The following is a 22,607-nucleotide window of genomic DNA, read 5'->3' as shown; positions in this document are numbered from 1 at the left end:
CAATATCCATGTAACTTCGGTGACTTTAATCTTGGTGACATTGATTGGCGTTATTTAGAAGATGAGCAAATCCTTGTCCTTTTTAATGTTTCTAGGGATGTGGAAGTTGAATTAATTGATAACTTTTCCTCGTTAGGATTAATCCAAATTAATCATGTAAAAAATATTTTAAATAGGTTTCTCGATCTTGTATTTATTATTAAGGATCTTAAATTTATGGTCTTTGAATCAGACTTTTCTTTAGTAAGAAATCAAATTCATCATAAAGCCATTATGGTTGTATTAGAACTTTATAATTTTCAACCTATTTTTATATTTATTTATAAGAAGGCTGACTTCATTCCGCTAAATAATTACTTTAATACCATTAATTGGGAGCAACTATTTGCAGATAAATCTCTAAATCAGATGTATACCATCTTTAAAACACTTTTGTTTGAGGGTGTTCAAAAGTTCGTTCCGGTAGTTCGTCTTTTAAATCTCCCTGGTTCAATAAAAGACTTAAGAATTTAGAAAATGTAAAAAACAAGGCTTTAAAGAGATGTAAGGCAACAGGCAAATCTGAAGATAGAATTCGTTTTATGCAACTGCGACGGCAATTTGATTTTTTGAGTAGATTTCTATATTCACAATATATAAGTTCAGTTGAAAGGGATATCAAATGCAACTCGAAATCTTGTTGGTTTTTTTTAAATTCTAAACGCAAAAGTTCTGCTTTTCCTAGCTCTATGGAGCTTGATGGAGAGACCTCCCATAGTACTGAAGCTACATGCAATCTTTTTGCTAAGTTTTTTCAAGTGAATTATAATATAGATATTATACCTAATAGTGAAAACCTGTACAATGATATTAGTTCTCAAGTTGATTTTAATGTGTTTTCTCTATCTAATCAAGAGGTATTTGAAGGCTTAGTTTCTCTTGATGTTAATATAAAAGCTGGAGTAGATTTGATTCCTCCTCTTTTGATATCGGCATGTGCTGTTTCGCTTTGTAAAAGATTAAAAATTATTTTTTATAAATCGCTCCATTCTGGGGGTTTTCTAGAAGAGTGGAAAATATCATCCATCAGCCATATTTATAAAAGTGGTCTCAAGCACTTAATTAAAAACTATAGACCAGTCTCAAAACATTCAGCGATTCCAAAACTTTTTGAAAAGTTGGTGTTCAATAGACTTAGTTTTACGGTGAAAGACATAATATCTTCGAGACAGCATGGATTTTGTAGTGGTCACTCCACTACTACGAATTTGTGTCTCTTTACAACTTTTTGTTTATCTGCTTTGGAAAAAAGAATGCAGGTCGATGTTTTGTACACGGATTTTGTGAAAGCGTTCGATAGAGTCCATCATAGACTTCTATTAAGAAAGTTGGAGAGGATGTGATTCAGATTCGGTTTTCTTAAATGGTTATTTGTCAAATCGAAAACAGATTGTTAAAATCAAAGGCAATCAATCCTTTTTTTATTGAAGTCTTATCAGGACTGCCTTAGGGAAGTCATTTGGGACCCCTCCTTTTCAATCTTTTCGTCAATGACATTCCGAACTGTCTGCAATTCTCTAATTGTTTGATGTTCGCAGATGACTTGAAACTATATTCCCAAATTTCTTCAGTTGAAAACTGTGTTAACTTTCAAAAAGATATAGATGCGTTTTTTAATTGGTGTAAATATAATCATTTCGAGCTTAATATCTCTAAATGTAAAATATTTAGAGCTTCTCGTACAACACCTAAAGTGCTGTTCAGTTACAGTCTTGGCAATGAAAGTCTTTCAACCGTGAGTGAAATAAAGGACCTTGGTGTTATTTTTGACACTATAAAAAAAAAATTCCTCAGACAGGATTGAAAATATTCAAAGAAGATTCACGCGCTTTGCTTTAAGGAATTTCAGGTGGTCAGATGGTTTTCCCAATTATGGCTCTAGGTGCGCATTGATAGCTTTAAAATCTTTAAAAAGCCGTAGAGAAACCCTTGGGGTTTTTTTTATCAAGGACATACTCAATGGTAAAATAAAATCTTCGGACTTACTAGCTCTTATATCTTTTTATGTTCCTGAGAGACATCTAAGAAATAGGGAAGTTCTCTTTTTGATTTCTAGTGACAGGACGAACAATGGACTTAATGAACCCATAACTCGTAATTTGTTTTTTTTTTTTTTAAATTTAATTCATAGTGAAGTCGACCTTCAAATGAATAGGGATATGTTTAAGAGTATTGCTTTAAACTTTTTTAATGATGTATAATGATAAATTATAATTTAATTGTAGTCAACAGATTATGTATCCATTAATGAATAAAGAAATAATAATAATAATGAAAACCCATCAGAAATTCATTAGCAGGCTCTCAAACGAATTGTGAGATTTTTAAAAGGGACTACAAAGAAAAAACTCGTTTTCGAGGTAAGTAGTAGTAATCCTTTGGATATGCTGATGCTGACTGGGGAAGTGATGTAATTGATAGAAAATCAGTATCTGGATATACGTTTTAAGTTTATGGATGTACTGTGTCATGGTCTAGCAAAAAGCAAACTACTGTTGCGACTTCTTCAAGTGAAGCAGAGTATATGGCCCTTAGGATCCGAGGCATATTACAAGACCTTAAGCAAATTAACATGGAACCAGCAATAATTACGAAGACAATAAGGGATGTATTGGAATGGCTACAAATTTAGAGAACAAACGGCCTAAACATATAGATAAAGGGTTATTTTTTTTGTGGTTAGGATTTTCATGCATTAGTATTTGACAGATCATGCGGGATTTCAGACATGGTGTCAAAGAGAAAGATGCTCAGTATGCTTTGACATTTCATCATGAATAGACTTACTAACGAGCAACGCTTGCAAATCATTGAATTTTATTACCAAAATCAGTGTTCGGTTCGAAATGTGTTTTGCGCTTTACGTCCGTTTAATTTTGTTCAGCGATGAGGCTCATTTCTGGTTGAATGGCTACGTAAATAAGCAAAATTTCCGCATTTGGAGTGAAGAGCAACCAGAAGCCGTTCAAGAACTGCCCATGCATCCCGAAAAATGCACTATTTGGTGTGGTTTGTACGCTGGTGGAATCATTGGACCGTATTTTTTCAAAGATGCTGTTGGACGCAACGTTACGGTGAATGGCGATCGCTATCGTTCAATGCTAACAAACTTTTTGTTGCCAAAAATAGAAGAACTGAACTTGGTTGACATGTGGTTTCAACAAGATGGCGCTACATAAAACACGCGATTCTATGGCCATTTTGAGGGAAAACTTCGGAGAACAATTCATCTCAAGGAATGGACCGGTAAGTTGGCCACCAAGATCATGCGATTTGACGCCTTTAGACTATTTTTTGTGGGGCTACGTCAAGTCTAAAGTCTATACAAATAAGCCAGCAACTATTCCAGCTTTGGAAGACAACATTTCCGAAGAAATTCGGGCTATTCCGGCCGAAATGCTCGAAAAAGTTACCCAAAATTGGACTTACCGAATGGACCACCTAAGCCGCAGCCGCGGTCAACATTTAAATGAAATTATCTTCAAAAAGTAAATGTCATGGACCAATCTAACGTTTCAAATAAAGAATCGATGAGATTTTGCAAATTTTATGCGTTTTTTTTTTTTAAGTTTTCAAGCTCTTAAAAAATCACCGTTTATAAAACACCACTTTATTCAAGATCACATTCAAAATGGACTGATTGAAGTCAAGTTTATTGGAACAAAGGATCAACTTGCAGACGTTCTTACAAAATTCCTTGATTCAACACGTTTTCAAGATTTAGTTTAGTTTAGTTTACTTCATCAATCAATCTGAGATTAACATTCTCTTTTAGATTACATAAATATAAATAAAAATAACGAAAAAATAGTAACTTATGTAGATATATAATAAATATTTAAAAAAAAGTACAGAAAACATAAATTTGACATAATATGTATATATCACAATAATTAATGAAATAACAAAATTAACATTACATGTTTTTTAAAAGTTTCTCGTGAACTGTGCATACAAATATCTATCTTTTCAATTACAGCATTGGTTTCTCTGATGCAACGCATAATCGGTACATTTCTACCATAATTACTTCTAGAAAAAGTCTCCCTTAAATGAAAACCTATACGAAGGCCTCTACTGGGAAAATAAAATTGTATTTGCTCTAGCAAGTAAGGACACATAATATGACTACTTACTATATCCTTTATCATCATAATAGAAAAATACTTTCTTCTGACCTCAAGCGTTTGCATACCAAAAAGCAAACATCTCACATTATATGCGGGCATAATAATGTTCCAATTTAGCTTAAAAAAACAATATCTTGTGAAACTTCTCTGAATCCTTTCAATTCTCAATGAATGATTTGCATAGTACGGATTCCAAACCACACAACAGTATTCCAGGGTAGATCTCACAAAAGCCATATAAAGAGATTTAAGAGCATATGAATCGGAGAATTCTCTAGTGTTCCTTTTTAGAAAACCCAACATATTATAAACTTTATTAACTATATAGTCAATGTGACTACTAAATGTGAACTTCCTATCAAAAATGACTCCTAAATCCTTCTTTTCAGTTACTTTATCTAATGTTATATTATTTATAGTGTAATCAAATACTATTGGTGCGACTTTCCTTGAGCATATAAAGCTTTGACATTTGGCTACATTTAAGAAAAGAAGATTTTTATTGCACCATGATGCAAGTTCACATACATAAATCTTCTTGCAATAAATAACAATCATTTATAGAATGTATAGTTCTGAATATTTTTACGTCGTCAGCATATAATAAATACCTGGAAAACTGGAAAATGTCAGGAATATCATTGAAAAACAAATTAAAGAACAAAGGACCAATGTGACTTCCTTGAGGGACGCCCGAGGTTACTTTTATGCACTTAGAAACATATCTGTGTATCTTAACGAATTGGGTTCGATCTGTAAGATACGAACGTATCCATTCTAAAAGTATGAAGTGGATACCAAGTTTGGACAATTTGTATAATAATATTTCATGGTTAACTCTATAAAATGCTTTGGCAAAGTCAGTAAAGATGATGTCGGCCTGGAGACCACTTTTAAATCCACTAACAACTAAATCACACAAAATAGTGAGATTTGTAGCTGTAGATCTGCCGGAAACAAATCCATGCTGAGAATCAGATACTATTTGTTTAGTAAGAAAAGTGAGCTTATCACATACATTTTTTTCAAAAATTTTAGGAATAATAGATAACTTACATATTGGTCGGTAATTACATATTTTTTGCTTTGCTTAAGACTTAAAAATCGGAGATATGTACGATGTTTTCCACTCATTTAAAAATTCGCCTGTCTTCAGAGACTTATTAAAAATAAAGCAACAAGGGTAACGCGAGGGACGTTGCACATTTTTTGATTATCTTGGGAGATATACAATCTGGACCAAGTCCTTTGTTTTCATCAATCCCATTTAACGCTTCAAGTACATCTGATATTTCTAACTGAATAATTCCTGTATCAACTACATTAGATGGAGTAAATTCAGGAAGCTCGTTAGAAGACGTAACTGCGTAAACAGAATCAAAAAAATCGGCAAAAAGATTGCAGATAGTTTGCAAATCACTAGATATAGAACCCGAAAACTCCATACAATTTGGTAAACCACTAAATTTTCTTTTGGAGTTAATAAAATTCCAAAAGCTTTTGCTTCCCTTCCTAACTTTGGATTCAGCTGTTGAAACATATGTTTAAGACTTGGTTTAAACGATTGAAGGGGTATTGAAAAACATAAGCAATCATTTTTAATATTTAATATTATGAGAAAATTAGTTGTCACAAATTTTATTATTCCGATTTCAAACGTTGTTGATACAACATCTTTCTTTGTTATATAAATAAATATATTATATCCTTTTTGTAAAACAACCAGACTCTAATAGTTTAGATTTAAGTAAATTTTTGAGTTAAACTATAGGTTAAGCCCCCAATAAAATTTAAATGATATTCCAGATGTTATCTGGATGCCAAAACACAAGGTCAAACTCTCCTTCGACTGTTAATCGTTCTAATCAATAAAATATTATATTATATTATTATTTTATTTAACAAAATTAATTTCGCGTTAAAAATACTTTTCCCTGAACTCTATCTACATCGAAGCATATGTTTCGACAAGCTCTTTGACCGGTAGACGGCTAGGCGGGTCACCTAGTTCGTATGATGGTAAAATGATATATCATTTTCAAAATTTCAAATTCCTTTCTTTAATTAGTTAAGGATTGAATTAATTCTAAAATCAAGAGAAAACATTCAATTAAATGTTGAATCATGTTATTTTTTATTTGAAAAGCAGAGAAACAAATAAATTCTACGCGATTACATTATATTTTTGTTGTTGTCTAATAATAATCAGTGAATATTAATGTATGCATAAGAGTATGTTAATGTTAGTAATTTTGTTTAAATTTAATCTTCAATATATTCAAATGGCTCTGGTGGCTCAGGTTCCTTGGCATCGTCGTTCTTGGGACCATAAGCTGCAACTGGTTCAACCAATTCCTGGTCTGTTTTGCCGGTGTGTTGCATAACAATAATTCCTCCGATAGTCACATCCTTCAAAGCAACAAAAGTTTGTCCCTCGGGGACACTCAAAACCTTTAATTGTTGACGCATAACTCGAGCAGGATTCTGTAAAATCTCAAAGTTCGGCTCGGGTTCTTTTTTCTCTTTTTCTTTCTTATCGGCTGAAGCATCTTTATCCTTTGCATCTTTGCTTCCTTCCTTCGAGTCCTTGGAGTCTTCTTCTTTTTTCTTCGATTCTTTTTCGTCCTTCTTCTTTTTGTCATCAGTAGCACTGGTAGTGGCTTCTTTAGGCGCTTCTTCGGCCTTCTCGGCAGACGATTCTTCTTTCTTTACTGAAGTTGTCGTTGCTTTAGTCGTATCCTCATCGACGTCCATTTTATTATCTTCCTCCTTTTTGTCGGCTGTTTCACGACGTTTTTGACGAGCAGCGATAGAGAGAACTGCAGTGGCGACCTTCTCGCGCTCCTCGGATTTCTTTTCCTCCAAAGCCGGTGGATAGGCGTAGAGCGAAGGTTTTGCATTTGATCGGAATTCCATTTTGGGCATTTTCAACTCCGAGTTCAGGCCAATCACGCAAGTTGGAGTGAAAGCCAAGCAAAGGGAGTGAGCCAATGGGAACCAGTACCAGTACTGGGTAAATACGAGCATTCCCACGACGGCCTGGAGATTAGTGTGGCCTGTGCGAGACTGGAGACTAAGAGTGGCATTGCGACCTCCAGCATCGATGATACCTTGAGCCAGGATAGCTCCGTACTTGGCCATGACGTCTTCGTGTTTGTTACTTATGACTTCCGAGTATAATTGCCTGAAGAAGTTTGTCTTGGGACAAGTTTGATCAGTGTGTTGGATGAGAATCATAGCAGAAGCGATGAGAGCTCCTTGACGGACAAAGTTAACGGGGTCGAATTTGACCATGGGTTCGAGGAGTGCGATAGCTTCCCTCAAGCCAGTGCCTGCACAGGCAATACCCAAAGCCATTGCAGCTCCATAACGCACATGGGGATTGTATGATTCGGCCAAGAGACTCACCACCGATGGACACTGCTCTGGGGTGCGGAACAAGATGAAACCAATAGCAGTTACGGCAGCACGACGTACATCGTCATTGACGTCGGAAACGGCAACATGCAACAAACGTCGGATGGCCTTGTTGCTGCCACTTCCATTGTAAGCCATAGCAATTGTGTACATTCCGGATCGACGAAGGACAGGGTCCTTGTCGGTGGACAAGCTGGTGACCAATGGATCGGCCTCCTCCAATCGGGCAAACATAGTCAAGGATATACCCACAGCCAATCCGCGCAAGATCTTTTCGTGCTGAGTTTCCTGGGCATACGAGACCATATCCTCAATGGACTGAGCATTCTTAGAACCAAGCATAACCATTCCCATGGCAATACCAGCGGCCTCTCCAGTTACAGCATCGTCTTGGTAAAGATTGAATTTCAACTGCTCATACAAATCTTGACGATGGGTTCCCATGGCGGCCAAACCCAAACCAAGGCAACCTCCGTGGCGGACATTCTCATTTTGGGCGTCCTTGAGTTGTTGCAACAGATAGTCAATAATGTTTGCACCATGATTGGCATGAATAAGTCCAAGAGCATACAGGCCACCTCCCTCAGAGTACCCGGAACTCGGTCCGGCTTCCTTCGGCAAGTAACTCTGCATCAAGGCCAGTGAGTCTTTTTCGTGACCACGATGAATTACTCCCAACGATGCTGTGGCCGTAAGTTTAGCCCAGTTTGTTGCTCTGGCCAACCAGTCCAAATTATCTCGCAAGAATTGATCACTCGTGGTTCCAGCATGCATAAATGCATTGGCTATAACGGTTGCCGTGTGGCAAATCGACACACGAACGGCTTCCTTGGTTCCACGGAGAATCTGCAAATCGGCATGATTGCTTCGGATCAGGAACTGAAGCTGCAAGTCAATAGTAACTTCGCCAGACAAAATCGAGATGAGTTTTTCGACGTTCTTCTGATGAGCTTTCTCCGAGTCGTTGAGGGATTCAATGGTACGCTCAATTTTAGCATCACCTGTAAAAAAAAGCAAAGTTAGGCAAATTAAATAATCATTTGAAGTTCAAATTTACCTTCACTATCGGCTTCTGGAGCTTTAGCAGGTGCTTCTTCAGCAGTTTTAGCCTTTTCCTCGTCGGTCTTTGAGTCCTCGGTAGAGGTACCTTGGGGCTTGAATGTACTCGGCAAAGCAGCTGGAATTGGAGCTGTTTCCTTGAGAGCTTGTAAAACTTTTCCCAAGAACTCTTGGGTGGCAGATTCATACAAATCGAAAGCGATCTGATAAGCCATCAAGCTGTTACCCTCCACCGAAGTGCGAGTCAGTTTGTCCAGCACCTCTGCAACAGCTAGAGGATCTTCGAGGAAAATCAAGCATTGACACATGTTGACATAGTCGGGAACACCCAAGTCGCTGTACAATCCCACCAAGCAACGTAACACCTCATTGCGGAAACCACGATTCTGGATTAGGGACATGGTAACATTGTAGGCGTATGCCAACATTCCAGCGACATCATCGGATTTCATGATGGACGATTCGAAAATGTCCATGCGACGGGTTTCAAGGGCAATTCCCAATGCCTGACGGTACTGTCCGTCGTCAAGACACCGCTGGATCATTCGGTTGACGATGCCTTCCAGTCTATTATCGACTGGCTTGGCTTCCTTGGGATTTTCAATGAAAGCCACTCGCTGGGCGATGTAGAAGTCAATGCATTTGGCAATGATGGTTTCTGTGTACTCATTGCGGGCGTTAACGTCGAATAAGTCACCAGCGCCAAGGGCGTATGTGAGGGCATCTTCGAAGGAACCCAAATGATAGAATACCTTCGAGGCAACTATTCCAGCCAGTTTGTTCTCTGGAAATGCACGATCTTCGTGGAGCATTTCGATTTTTTCAATTGACTCAGAGATTTCTGGCCAAAATTCATCGACGATATTATCGAGCTTCTTCAAAGCGAAAACCTTTAAATCGGGCATTTGTTCGTCCAGAAGGGATATAATCCCCGCAGCAGAAGTAAGACTCATTTCTGTTGGACTAAAAAAGGTGTAAAATAAGTTGTAGAGTAGATTCGGATACGGACGAATGGACAGAACAAAAGAACACAGAGGAAAAAGATTCAAAATGGCACTCACTTTTCTTTTTGTTCCACCAAGAAATGTAAATTTTCCAATAAAAATGATGTTTTGGATTTTCACTTAAACTTTCAACAAATAATATGAAAAAAAGAGAGATTGATTTATTTTCTTTTTAACAATAAATTTGTTTGGTTTTTGAGTTTATATTTTATGTTATAAGTTTTTGCCGAAACGACGGTATTTCATCAAGTTTATCGGACTTTTTACAAAATTTGTGCAAATCACTCTTTTCTTCTTTCTTTGGTTTGAAACGTGTGACATTCGTGCATCGGCGAAAAGTTCGAGATTCGAGAGTCGAAAGGGTGCGTTTGGAAATTTTAATTTAATACCTGTTCACACGAGGAATACGCTTCCTTTCACAGAAGGAACCTATTGTATTCTTACAAAACTGAAACGACAAGTGAATTCTTGGGAAAGTTCAAAAATTAAAGCATAGAGGAAATATATTAATAGATTATTATGATACTATATTTCCTCTATGAATTAAAAGTTGCAGTATTTTCAATTTTGTTAGGTTCATCTAAAAACTACATTAATCTTCGTTTTTTTCATCTGTCAGCTAGGGCAATTTTGGCAGCCGTTTAAAGAAACCAGTTATAATTATCATTAAAATAAATCTGGAAAATGGTTAAATATATTTGATTGCATTTCCTTTTGAATAGAAAAACCAACAATGTGTGTACAGATTGATACAATATTTATCAAAGATATTTGTATTTAAATAAATAAAGCTTAATGTCGCAATTAGTTTTTCCTAAGAATTTATTTTTCTTACATTAAATTATTTATGACTCACGATATTAAGGTGAGTTACATCTTAACGTCAAGTTTTTTGGCTAACTTTATTTGACATTTCTTCGTTTCATTCCTTGATAAATTCATGACATCGAAGGGTACACAACTAAGATTGTAGAAGCGGTTTATATTTGCGTTGAGATTAGAATGCATTTTTCACTTTTTGATTTTTCTGTGGATTTGTAATTGAGAGTCCACGAGAGATTGTTGAAAAATAGATAAATCCACAAAGCGTGTTCGTTTCTTATAACGTCATCTTTGTATATAAAAAAAATCAAATCAAATGGGGTGGCGCAACAGTCCGTTGTGAACCAGGGCCTAGTGACTTACAACTCTCAACCATTCATGTGTGCGAGTACTGTTGTCAGGAATGGAAGGGAACTACAATTTTAGGCCGAATCCGAACGGCTAGTTTGAGAAAGCACTTTTTCATGACAAGAATTACTCTTGAAGGATTTGTCAATTCCTCGCAAGAGGCAGTACCCGCGAAAATTATTTTTTTTTTAAATTAAAATGGCACGGGCAGGGATTGAACCCAAGACCCCTTGCATGACAGTCTAACGCACAAACCATCATGCCACGGGTACTACTGTATATTAAACCTATAGGATTATCATGAAGTATTTTTGTACGACCACCGCAGTCACTAGGTGCCGCTAGGTTTTATATACAAAGATGACAAAACAGTTGTCAGCTGTCAAAGTGTGAGTGAAAAAATAGAAAACAGATCTATTCGTGCGTTCAGCTCAGTTTATATTAATTTCTAAGATTTCTGAGAATTTTCTCAGATGGACTGATAGACATAGCAGGAAAGTGAAATGTTATGACAATTCCCTTTCGATTCTCACTTAGCAATCAAAATAGCTTTGCATTTCTTTTCTTCATTCAATACATATTGTAAAGAGACTTAGCTGCTGAGGCTTTTGACTCTTTATAAAAACGAAGCTTGTGCATTTTTTTAACTGAATAATGTAAAAAGTAAATAGTATAAATAGTTAGAATTAAATTTTTACAGTTGTGTTCATAAAAATAGCAGTGCTGATCACATTTTATTAAATTGTCAATTATTTTAAGAACGGAAATGCTTATACAAAAAATTAACATGTTGCTTGCATCTAGCGGTCTTTCGTTTACATATAAGATACTTTTAGCTTAATGTTATACTCTACTTTTGCCGGTGAACACACAATATTTCAAACTCTCTGGATATAGAGTGCTAATTTTATAAATAAGAAGGTTACAAATTATTTTTTTTTAATTTTCGGTAAGTACATATTTTACTATTTAAAGTTTTAAGTATTTTTAACATACTAGTATATAAAAATTAATAAATATTGGCTCAAAAATAAACAATGGGACGGTCAAGACACTGCACCGAAGCAATTCGAAAACTTATTCAAAAACCTACCAAAATATTCCAGACATCCTAGGCTGCTCAGCAAAAATGGTCAGTAACACTTTAAAATGGCAAAATAAACCGAAAACGTGAGGCCCAAAAAGGATGACTACTGAAAGAACTGACAGAAAAACTGTTCAGTTAGCAAAACAGAACCTTTCCATAGGCTCTAGGAAAATAAGAAATGGACGTCAACTGCCTGTTAATGCCGTCACAATACGAAGACATATTTAATGAGCGAAGTTACCAGCCCGAAGTCCACGCAAGGTAGCATTTTTGAAGAAAAGGCATGTGGCAAAGATAATGGAGTTTGTTAAAGCACATAGAGATTGGGCAATAGAGAAATGGAGGAATGTTCTATGGAGCGGTGAATCCAAAGTCATTCTTTTTGGGTCCAAGGGTCGTCGAGAATATGTGCGAAGCATGGTGGAGGGAAAATTATGATATGGGCTTACTTTTCATATTACGAGGTCGGGCCTAATAATCCAATCGGGGGTATAAGAGATGCAACCGAGTATGTGAAAATTCTCGAGGAGGTTATGTTACCCTATGCTGAAGAGGAAATGCCGTTAGTTTGGGTATACAAACAAGACTATGACCCAAAACATACGTTAAAAAAGGCAAAATCGTGATTTGAGCAGAAGAAGTTATGGAGTAGCCCGCTCAATCCTCCGACCTTAACCCCATCGAAAATTTGTGGCGGGATGTTAAGAACGCAGTTCATAAAGCAAAACCAAAGAATTCGAAAAAATTGTGGGAAGCAGTGCGTGATTCAGGTGATGAGGTGTCAGGTTTTAGTGGACTCGATGCGAAGCATCATAAAAAACAATGGTTATGCAACAAAGTACTAATTGTAAGCTAACATTATTTGTATACTTTCATATAACTTATTTCTTACGTAATAGATCTAGTACTTTGTCATGAACAGCCATATATTTAAAAAACGGTTTTTACTATGACAAAGCTAACGGTAAAAATCGATAGTGCTTTTTTTCTGTTATTATAAATAAAATATTTGTAGTTGATATTGAAGGCCTTTTTGCTTTATTTGGAAAGCACTGCTATTTTTATGAACACAACTGTATGTTTTTAAGTTATTTGAGAATTATTTAATTAGATTTTAAATTTATGAAGGTATATAAAGTTGTATATTTCTCTGATGTTATTTGGATCGAAGTTTCCTAGGATCTCGATGGTTGTTAGATTTGCATTGTATAAAAAGTCAAGTATTTGCATGCACCCATTCCTAGAATGTGATTAACGTCCAAGATTGCTTGGCAGCCTGTACAAGTTGGAGGGTTTTCTTTTTTAGAAGGTGTTGATGTGTAAGAGCAGTTTGCCCTAGTCGTAGTCTTTCCAAAGTAGTGTTCATCTGTCTTGAAGTTGAGGTTGGGTAGCTTGGTTTAGATTTGTCAATGTTGACGGAACTGTAGAAATGCTGGTAATTCTGCCATTCATTTAGTCTATGTGCTTTGATTTTACGTTTGACTTCAAGTAATAAGTCACGTTTTGTCAGTGCAGGCACAGACTTTACAGGGGAAACATGAGCAGTATTTGCTGCTTTATCAGCTTGTTCGTTTCCAAAAATCCCAGCGTGACCGGGAACCCAAATTAGTTTTAGTTTGTTGACAGACTTAATTAGATTGTCTCTTATTTTGCTAATTATGACGGTGCTGTTATTGGGATTTCGTATAGCAAGTATGACTGCCAAACTGTCCGAACAAATCACAAAGTGGCCTTGTAGTTTTGATATTATCTCTGCAGTCTTTAAGATGGCAATAGCTTCAGCGGTGAATACAGAGACAGTATTGTCCTGATTTCCAATAGACAGAAGGGAACCATCTTCTTAGGCTAAAGCAAACGATGTGCTGTTTTGGCTTTCGGAACCGTCTGTCCAGATTATTTACCAATTCTTGGACCTTAGGGCATCAGTAGTATCTTTGAATAAATATCAGTATATGTAAAGAGGAATATAAAAGAGGAAGGAACTTGCTCCGACGCTGTGTGTTTTGCGGCAAATAATATATTTTAGTGTAAAACCGACATATTATTTACCTACCGAAACACACAGCGTCGTTGTTGAAGACCTGTCTGTTATCTGCTGGTGTTTGCCCACAACGCTATGATGAATGTTTTTTTTTTTTATAAATAATTCAAATAATTACAAATAAAGAAATTCATTTTTAATAACTTAAAAGTCTCCGTGACTATCATATAACATAACTTAACATTTTATAAGAAAGAAAGAAAAGTTGAACTTAGGTTAGTATTTAAACTTATCTCTCTGCAGTAATGCTTTCGGAACGTATTCTCAGTACTCCAGTTTCCTCTTGATAATATTTCATCTAATGGTTGGTTCTCTAGCCAACCCAATGAAGCAACCACTGCTCTGAAACTTCCTGGAGGAGCACCAACGCCCGCATCTTTTAAGATAGTGCGAATCCAGCTTCCAATTACTGTTCTTGATGCCGGCTTTACCGGTCCATGAATGGTTATGAACAAGCTATCTAAGTTGCTCTGAAGAGCCCTCCTAGCTTGAGAGAGTCTAATCAACTGTTTTATCCAAAAAACAGGACAGACATTCTTATTTTCATGGCAAATTAACTGCCAACTAGACTGCCTGTGTCTGGCTGAATCAGTTTTGGATCCGAATGAGGGATGCAAAATTATATTGCCATCATTCTCTATGTAGTTATTGCATGATATTTTCAAAAGTGTGAGGTCATGAACTCTTCCTGACGCTAAAAGTAGAATGGAAGCTGTTCGCCTCGAGGCCTCAAATAAGTTTTCGTTTTTAAACTCATTCTCTGCTAACCAATTAAACACGCACCTTGGATCCCATATGGGTGCTTTCTCGGAAGGTGGTTGAGAAGAACAAATAGCTCTTAAAATACGCCGTACAAAAAAGTCTTTTGTTAGACTATCAACTAACGATGGATCACAAAAGGTTGATTTCGCAGACTTTTGCACAAGGATAGTACTGGAAGCAAATTTATCCTTTAGGTAAAGATTGGCCAAATATCTCGCTAAGCTAGAACTCTTAGGAGATCTAGGATATATCCCAACTTTTTCGCACGAAAGAAGCCATCTCTTGACAGCAGGAGAATAGGTTTTAAGTGTAGAATCTCTCTATCCTTTACTCAATAAATTCTTTTCTTCGGAAGTCCAATCTACTAACTGGCCTTCCCAGCCCCAACTATCCATACTTTCAGGGTTAAATTGTCTACCTGCGAGGAGGCTGGCCAGTTGTTACATCTATTAACACCTTCCGCAGGTTTTGAATTACAAAGGCGGGCTCCAGCGCTCTAGCTCTGAGGTCGGACATCCAGAAGGTCTGGTCCCAATTAGGTACTTCCCGCGAGATCTATTCAAGTGTGCTAGAACCCTCGGCATTAAGTTGGGCGGTGGGAAAATCCAACCTAGGCAATGATCCCAAATCCGGCTGAAAGCATTTATGTAAGCTGTGGCCTGATCTTTGCAGTCTATCGATACATAGTTGTCGAGAACTTTTGCTTCTTTTGAAGCAAAGAGATCTATCTCTGGAATTCCCCATTTTTTGCAAACTTCCGCAGTTGCTTGAGGTAGAAGATGCCATTCCGGCGTCGGACGACCTCTTGACAATCTGTCGGCTATTCCGTTGTATCTTCCCGGAAGATAAAATGCGGATATTGTTATATTGAGCCGATCGACAAGCTGAAGGAGTTGGTATGTTAAACTTAAAAGGTTCACTGATCTTGTGCCTCCTTCTTTCCGTATATGTAAGCAATCAAAGTTCGATTGTCTGACTGCAGAAGAATATGTGCGTCTTTCAGAACTGATGCCCTCTTGTCTATTGCCATGAAAACTGCGTACATTTCCTTTAAATTGCAATGCCATTTTTTTCTGATCTCTCGACCACTGACCTGATAAGACTGTTTCGTTCAGATGAGCACCCCATCCTGTATCTGAAGCATCCGTTGCCAGAAAATGTGTCACTTCTTTTTTGTGTATTAACAAGTCCTTCGTTAACGCTTGGAGCCACCAATCTATCTCTTTCAGAGCCCTCCGAGGGATGATGAATTTTTGTCTCGGACGTTTGTCGTACTGCCTTGAAAAAATCTGAAGGAAACGAGAAAGGAGTCGACCTCTGGACACTACAAAACTGTTTTGTTTTTTGTTTTTTTTTTTTAATGTTATCAAATTGTTACCAATTTATTAATGCAAATATAGATTAATTGCCACACCTGATGATGTTCATAGACATGAACGAAACGTCGTGAAAACTTAAATAATTGTTTTTTCATTGACCTAAAGCCCGTCATTAATATTTAAAAGGTTCTATCAACAACTAAATACTTTTATGTTCAAAAGTGAAACAAATCATTCCACTGATTTGTGTTCCAATTTCACACAATTCCAATGACAGATTTCTGACAGTAAAGGTTTTTTCAATGACAGAAACTTTTAATGATAGCTATAAACGACCTGTCAAAAAAATTCCAATGCTTGTTTTCAATGATGAAAACCAATAAATCAAAAAAGTTGAAAAAAATATTTGTCACTTAGAATATTTTACGAACAAAAAATGATTATATCTTCAAAATAATTTTGTGCAACGAAGAATAACGTTTTTGACATCTGGTAAAATTTAAAGAAAAATTGAATTGACAGTTTTTTTTATAAAAAAAAAACCTAAAAAAAAACATTAATAAAAGTTGGTAAAAATTGATTCTGACTAAAATATCTCTTCAAAAATTTAAGATTATGGCTTTAAGCTAATTTTGTCTGATAATAAATATTATTTTCAACATTCGGTAAAATTTGTAGAAAAATCCAATTGGCAGTTACTTTATAAGGAATAAAAACCTAAAAAAAAACAAAACTAAAAGTTGGTAGAAATTTACTTTCGAATCAAATATCTTTTCAAAAATTAAAAATATTCTTCAAACTTTATTTCTATTTGTTTTTATAAAAATTTAACAGTCTGTTTTTTTCATACTGTCACAGCGACATCTTCCTGCATAAATTTTAACTTTTATTATTACAGCCCTTCTGGCAATACTTAATATTATTTTTTTTAAGTTGAAACACTGGAATAATAAAGCAATTTGAATTTTAACGTGATCCTAAAATATACAAGACGTATTTTTCCTAGTTATCCTCAAATAAATCTTTTTTTTCGTAGAATTCCTCTCACATGGCGCAGTCGGTTACTCGAACTTGTTAATCTCGCTCATTAATCACTAAAATATATAAATAAAAGACAATAAACCAAGTTAAACAAAAAAAATAAACATAATGTCCCTTCTGGAACAATTGATCCAAACAACAACTGAATCCTCCTTTCTAAGTCGATTCACCTTAGATTTCCTTAAGGATGAAAATAAAAAAAGAGGACTGGAGGCAAAGCCTTCGGACAAAAATGATGCAATCAAAATAATACTTGAAAACAACACCCTTCTATGTAGCGTCCAAAGCAAAGATGACTCATTTGCAAGCATCTCAAATGTCCAAACATTTCAACCCAATCCCTACGTCCAACATGTAGTTCTTAATCCCGACATGACCCAAACAATCCAAAAATGCAGCGGCGAGGATAGCAACGACAGTGAAAATTTCATAAAATGTATTGAGAAAGCAGCAAAAGTCAATGGGTGGAGTGATGAAATTATGCTCACTTTTGGAGGAAGCAAGCTAACTGGTATCGCAAAAAACTGGCAAAATGTCGAAGGTGAAAAGAAGAAGGACTGGTCATCATGGCTAGAAGCCTTCAAGACACGCTTTGTCAAGCCTCCAACCTTGCGCGAGTGGAACGAACGCGTCAACGCTCGGATTCAACAACCAAACGAAACCATCACGCAGTATCTAAGCGGTAAGTTGGAAATAATACTTAAAACTCCTAACAACATCGCGATTCCTATAAATAACTACAAATGTCCACGATGCAAGCAAAATTCACATCCAGTTTCCCAATGTCATTTACCATGTCATATTTGCAATAAAACAGGCCACTCCATCAACAACTGCCCAAACAAGTTCCTTTCAAAACAAGCTAACTGCGCTATAAAGTCAAAATGTAGCGACCGTGGTCTTCCGATAGTTGAGGCTATCGCATTTGACGGAACACCTATATCAGCTCTCATCGACAGTGGAGCAGAACAATCGGTCATCGACAGTCGATCCATACCACCAAACCAAATTATTCAAAAATACGACGGACCCTCCATTTCATCTATAGGCTACGAGTGTCACCCAACAGGTCAAATAGATTTATTCATATCTGTGGGAGAGATATCTTGCACTTTTGGACCTGTCGCAGTTATCAATAACAGCCCAGTGCCACTCATACTTGGCAGCGATTGGAGAAAAGCAAACCATTTAACGATAACCCTCGAACCAAACGGTGATATCCAAATTCAAAAAAATTTGATCCCACAAACCAGACTTAACATCAACTCATGTATTATCAAACACTTTCAAACTATTCCGAAGTGCCTATCAAAAGAAATCGAAGATCAAATAACAACTTTTACTAATCTTTCGACCATACAGATTTTGAGGTTTAAACAAATTATACACGATAATTTACAAGCTTTTTCTACGGACGATGGTGTTCTCGGCCACTGCACAATAGGTGAACATTCCCTGAATACGAGTGACGACATTCCAGTTTCTAGAAAGCCATATCGCTATTCTTGGAGCGACCGACAATTTATAAATGAAACAGTAGGAAAGTGGAAGCAACTCAAAAATAGCTAGAGACTCACAATCCGAATATGCATCACCAGTTGTAATTGTCAACCAACAACACCATCCAAGTACACCGAGCAGATTGACTATCGATTACACACATCTTAATAAAAAACTACTAAAAGACAATTTTCCACCACCACACATCGACGACGTAATAGAAAAACTTGTCCAACACGAATCCAAACTATTCAATGTGATGGACATAAAAACTGCCTTTATGACGGTGAAAGAAGTAAGACCTTCAGATATCCACAAAACGGCATTCGTGACACAGGACGGAGTGTTCGAGTTCTTGAGGATGCCTTTTGGTTTAGCAAACGCTTCAAAAACAATGGAACGCATTATGCGACACACGTTCAAAAACACCACCAACACTATAACTTACATGGATGATATTGGACAATCAGCATCGAACGTCAACACGGCATTGAATAATTTTGAAAATGCAATAATCAATCTAATTAAAAGCGGTCATCGTATTTCACTTCAAAAATGCCAACTGGTTATGGCATATCAGCTGAAGGAATACGACCATATCCCAATCGCATAAATGCCATCGACCGTTACAACAGAGAATTCAAAGTAATGACGTTAACTCAAGGGTTAATACACAAGCCAAAGACGAAGACGACAGCAGTGAAGAATTGGAAAATTTTATATCCACTCGCGCACGAAGAACACCGAAATGGTTAGATGACTATGAAATTTAATTGACAGAGTCAATTTCTCAAGAAAATACCATGTCACAGCGACATCTTCATGCATAAATTTTAACTTTTATTATTACAGCCCTTCTGGCAATACTTAATATTATTTTTGTTAAGATGAAACACTGGAATAATAAAGCAATTTGAATTTTAACGTGATCCTAAAATATACAAGACGTGTTTTTCCTAGTTATCCTCAAATAAATCTTTTTTTTTTCGTAGAATTCCTCTCACACATACAAAAGTATAATCTAACAAAAAATAGACTTTGAAATCAAACTATTTCATTATATGCACAATATTTTTGGTAATATTTGCAAGCAATATAACTCGTTTGCTCAAACAAACAAGACTATTTAAATTTAGTAAAGCTAAATAAATAGGAGCTAAATGTTATTTTCTAAGTCACTAGGCCTTGTTCTCTTCGGAATGTTGACCCACCTAATTAATTAATTCTTAATATCGAACAATTGATAAGGAAAAAAATTCTTCAAATTGGATGTTGTGACTTTTATATGAAACGTATACCTACGAATTGAAAAGACTTTAAACATGTGTTAAATTCGTAGGCCGAAACTACCTGCCAATACAATTATTGCACCACCTAACGGCTTTCTTCGTTAATCTTGCAACGTCCTATGTTCAACTTCCACCAATTTGATTGTGTGTCATCAGGCACTTATAAAAACTTAAACTGTTAATTTTCTTAGATAGAAATGTCGAAAGGAATATAAATTAGTAACTTAGGGTTTTAAAAAATAGTCTTCTACTGTTTCTCAGACCTACCAAATATCGTCAAAATCAGTCAAGTCGTTTCGGAGCAGTTTGGCCCCTAACACTGTAAAATGAGGATTTCATAAATATACTATTTATTTGGCAACAAACAACTAAGGTGGTGATATTTTTGAATCCCCAAGATGATGGAACAAAAAATAAAACAATTAAAATTGAGAACAAAAGTATTTAATTTTTGATAAAATTAATATTGTACACTTTTGTGATTTTAAATAAAAATTCATATAAATAATCTTGAAATTCCCGTTCTATATTTATGTAAGCGCATTTGTAATCTTTAACATTTAAATTAAAACCACTTTTCATCTCATATTGTTTTACTTCTTCTTTTTAATTGGCTTCGCCAAATCTAATCCTAGAATATTTTTCGGCGGAATCTTATAGGTTTCCGTTAGGAGATTGAAAATGAAACGAACTTGATTACCCTGAACTTGCAGCATTTCGCGATTTTGATTGGGTACTTTGACTATGGTCGTTGATGCTGCAGCTCCTTGCTTGCACAACTTAATGAACTCTGGCAAAATAATGCCATAACATTCGATATTACTCACAAGAGTAACCTTCTTATTTCCCGAGCGGGTAGCTAAGGACATTTGGATTAGCGGCTTATTCTTGGGAACGTCTTTTGTGCTTCGCATTTCATAGGTATGCTTCATTTTGCTGATTAAAATATTGTACACCGTGTCTAATGGGGCATCCATTCGACCACAAATTTGTTGCAGACATTCGTCCAGTTTGATTGATTTCTTGACGGGATCAACTACAGGGAGGTTATTTTTACTCACGTATTCCCGCAAAACTCTCTTCACTTGAACACTGGATATACCCTCGCCTCGCTTGTAGTTAAGTTTGGTGAAGAATGTAACCACTGCATCCGTTACCAGGTACAACTCAGTCATTTCAGAATGATAGAGCGGCTGTTGACCATTTTCCTTGTCCTCACCTGGCAACTTAGCATCTGCAATAAAGTTCACCAGTTCTGGATGGTCATAATCGATTGATATTATCTTATCAATTCCCTTAGTTTCTTCGCGAACCACAATAAAACCCTCATCGACCATCTGGTTAAGGAAGTTGGAAAGTTTTTTGTACTTAGTTTTCTTCAGATCGATTTGAGTTTTGGCTTCTGGGACAACATGGAGGCGATAGAAGTTACTCGTGAGGAGAGGTAGTGTTATTTCTTTTCCGTGATGCTTAAGAGCTGTTAGAAAAGCATTCTTGAGAATGTTGTCGGCGATTGTAACTGCATCTGGTGTTTCTGGTTGGATTTCGAGATTATCCAAACCATCGGATAAATTACTCTCAATGAGCTCTGAATCTGTATCATGTGTCTGGTTTTTATTTTCTTCGGCAGCAATGACTGGATCATTCGTGGGTATGGGAACTTCTTTGCTCAACTTAGTTTTGTCTACGGGATTAGATCCCAGTGTAGGGAAGTCATCATCAGTTAACTTTGCAGGAGCTTTATCAGGAATTTGTGACACCAGAGAAGGTTCGTGTCCCCAGAGCTTGTCTCCGAATATGTGTAACATCTTAACTGCCGAACCATGTCCGCCACACATGTACAGATCGTCACTGGATCGCGTCAGTACTCCAACTCCAACTGCCGAGTCGTTCGTTGTCAGGTTAATGGCAATCAGTTGTCCTTTTTTATATCGACCATACATATTCATGCCAACTCCTTGGTGGATAACACCCGGCAGCATGAGATCAGCTCCATTGGAGAGCTTAGGCAGGACGCCGGCGTGTGTCTTGAAATATGGCAGCAGATCTGGAATAATCCACATAGTGTACAAAGTAGGAACCAATATCCCACCTTCTGCCTCGAAGAACATGGGTCGTTTGTCCACACAATAAACAGACGTATGGAAGTCGGAGTGTGTAGTTATCTTTAACATAGCGACGGCCGATTTGTTTGGAATGAGCTGTTGAATTTGTTCAGCAGTCACATCGGGAAACGATTGCTGGATACGAAGCCGGAGGCGCTTCGAATCGGAACCCTTTAGTGGAGCATTGCTCTTTAATTTATATGGTTTTAAAAACATTTGTTATTTTGAAAATATACAACACAAGGATCAGAAATTTCAGGTCAAGATTTTACACACACAAATTTGACGTATATAATTTTTGACAATTAAAAACGTCAAAACGTTTTGACGTTTTGGGACTGTCAAAAGTATATTCAGCGCTTTCGGAGTAATGGCTTTGTGTCCAAGAACGAAAAGTAGTAGAAGGCTGTTTCCGGTTGAGAAAAACAAATTGTGTTAAAATGACGTTGTAAAAATTGCACACAGGAATTATTTTTTAACTTCCATCTCAAAAATTAAGTTTCTTTTATTAATCTGTTGATTTTCAGTTTGTACAACTTCTTTTTGACTTATAAATAAAGATGAAATGTTTGACTGTTAACAGTCGAATTGTTTGTTCTTGAACACCAATTATTTTTAATAAATATGATTTAAAATCAAGACAA

The 22,607-nt window shown here is 36.4% G+C and overlaps 2 protein-coding genes across 2 annotated transcripts; both read right to left on the bottom strand.

The window, feature by feature from the left end:
- Positions 1-6,279: 6,279 nt before the first annotated feature.
- On the bottom strand, positions 6,280-9,947 carry LOC129954120 (26S proteasome non-ATPase regulatory subunit 1). Its single transcript, XM_056067811.1, has 3 exons — positions 9,707-9,947; positions 8,644-9,608; positions 6,280-8,587 (listed from the first exon to the last, which is right to left on the bottom strand). The coding sequence occupies exons 2-3, from the start codon at positions 9,596-9,598 to the stop codon at positions 6,432-6,434; spliced, it is 3,111 nt and encodes a 1,036-aa protein (XP_055923786.1). The 5' UTR covers positions 9,599-9,608; positions 9,707-9,947; the 3' UTR covers positions 6,280-6,431.
- Positions 9,948-20,286: 10,339 nt separating this feature from the next.
- Positions 20,287-22,266, bottom strand: LOC129941384 (eukaryotic translation initiation factor 2D). Its single transcript, XM_056050008.1, has one exon. The coding sequence runs from the start codon at positions 22,177-22,179 to the stop codon at positions 20,452-20,454; it is 1,728 nt and encodes a 575-aa protein (XP_055905983.1). The 5' UTR covers positions 22,180-22,266; the 3' UTR covers positions 20,287-20,451.
- Positions 22,267-22,607: the final 341 nt, after the last annotated feature.

This window comes from Eupeodes corollae, chromosome 1 (genome assembly GCF_945859685.1).
Source record: "Eupeodes corollae chromosome 1, idEupCoro1.1, whole genome shotgun sequence".
Classification (NCBI taxonomy): domain Eukaryota; kingdom Metazoa; phylum Arthropoda; class Insecta; order Diptera; family Syrphidae; genus Eupeodes; species Eupeodes corollae.
Note: the sequence above shows the minus strand (reverse complement) of the source record. Positions and strands in the feature narration are given on the sequence as shown.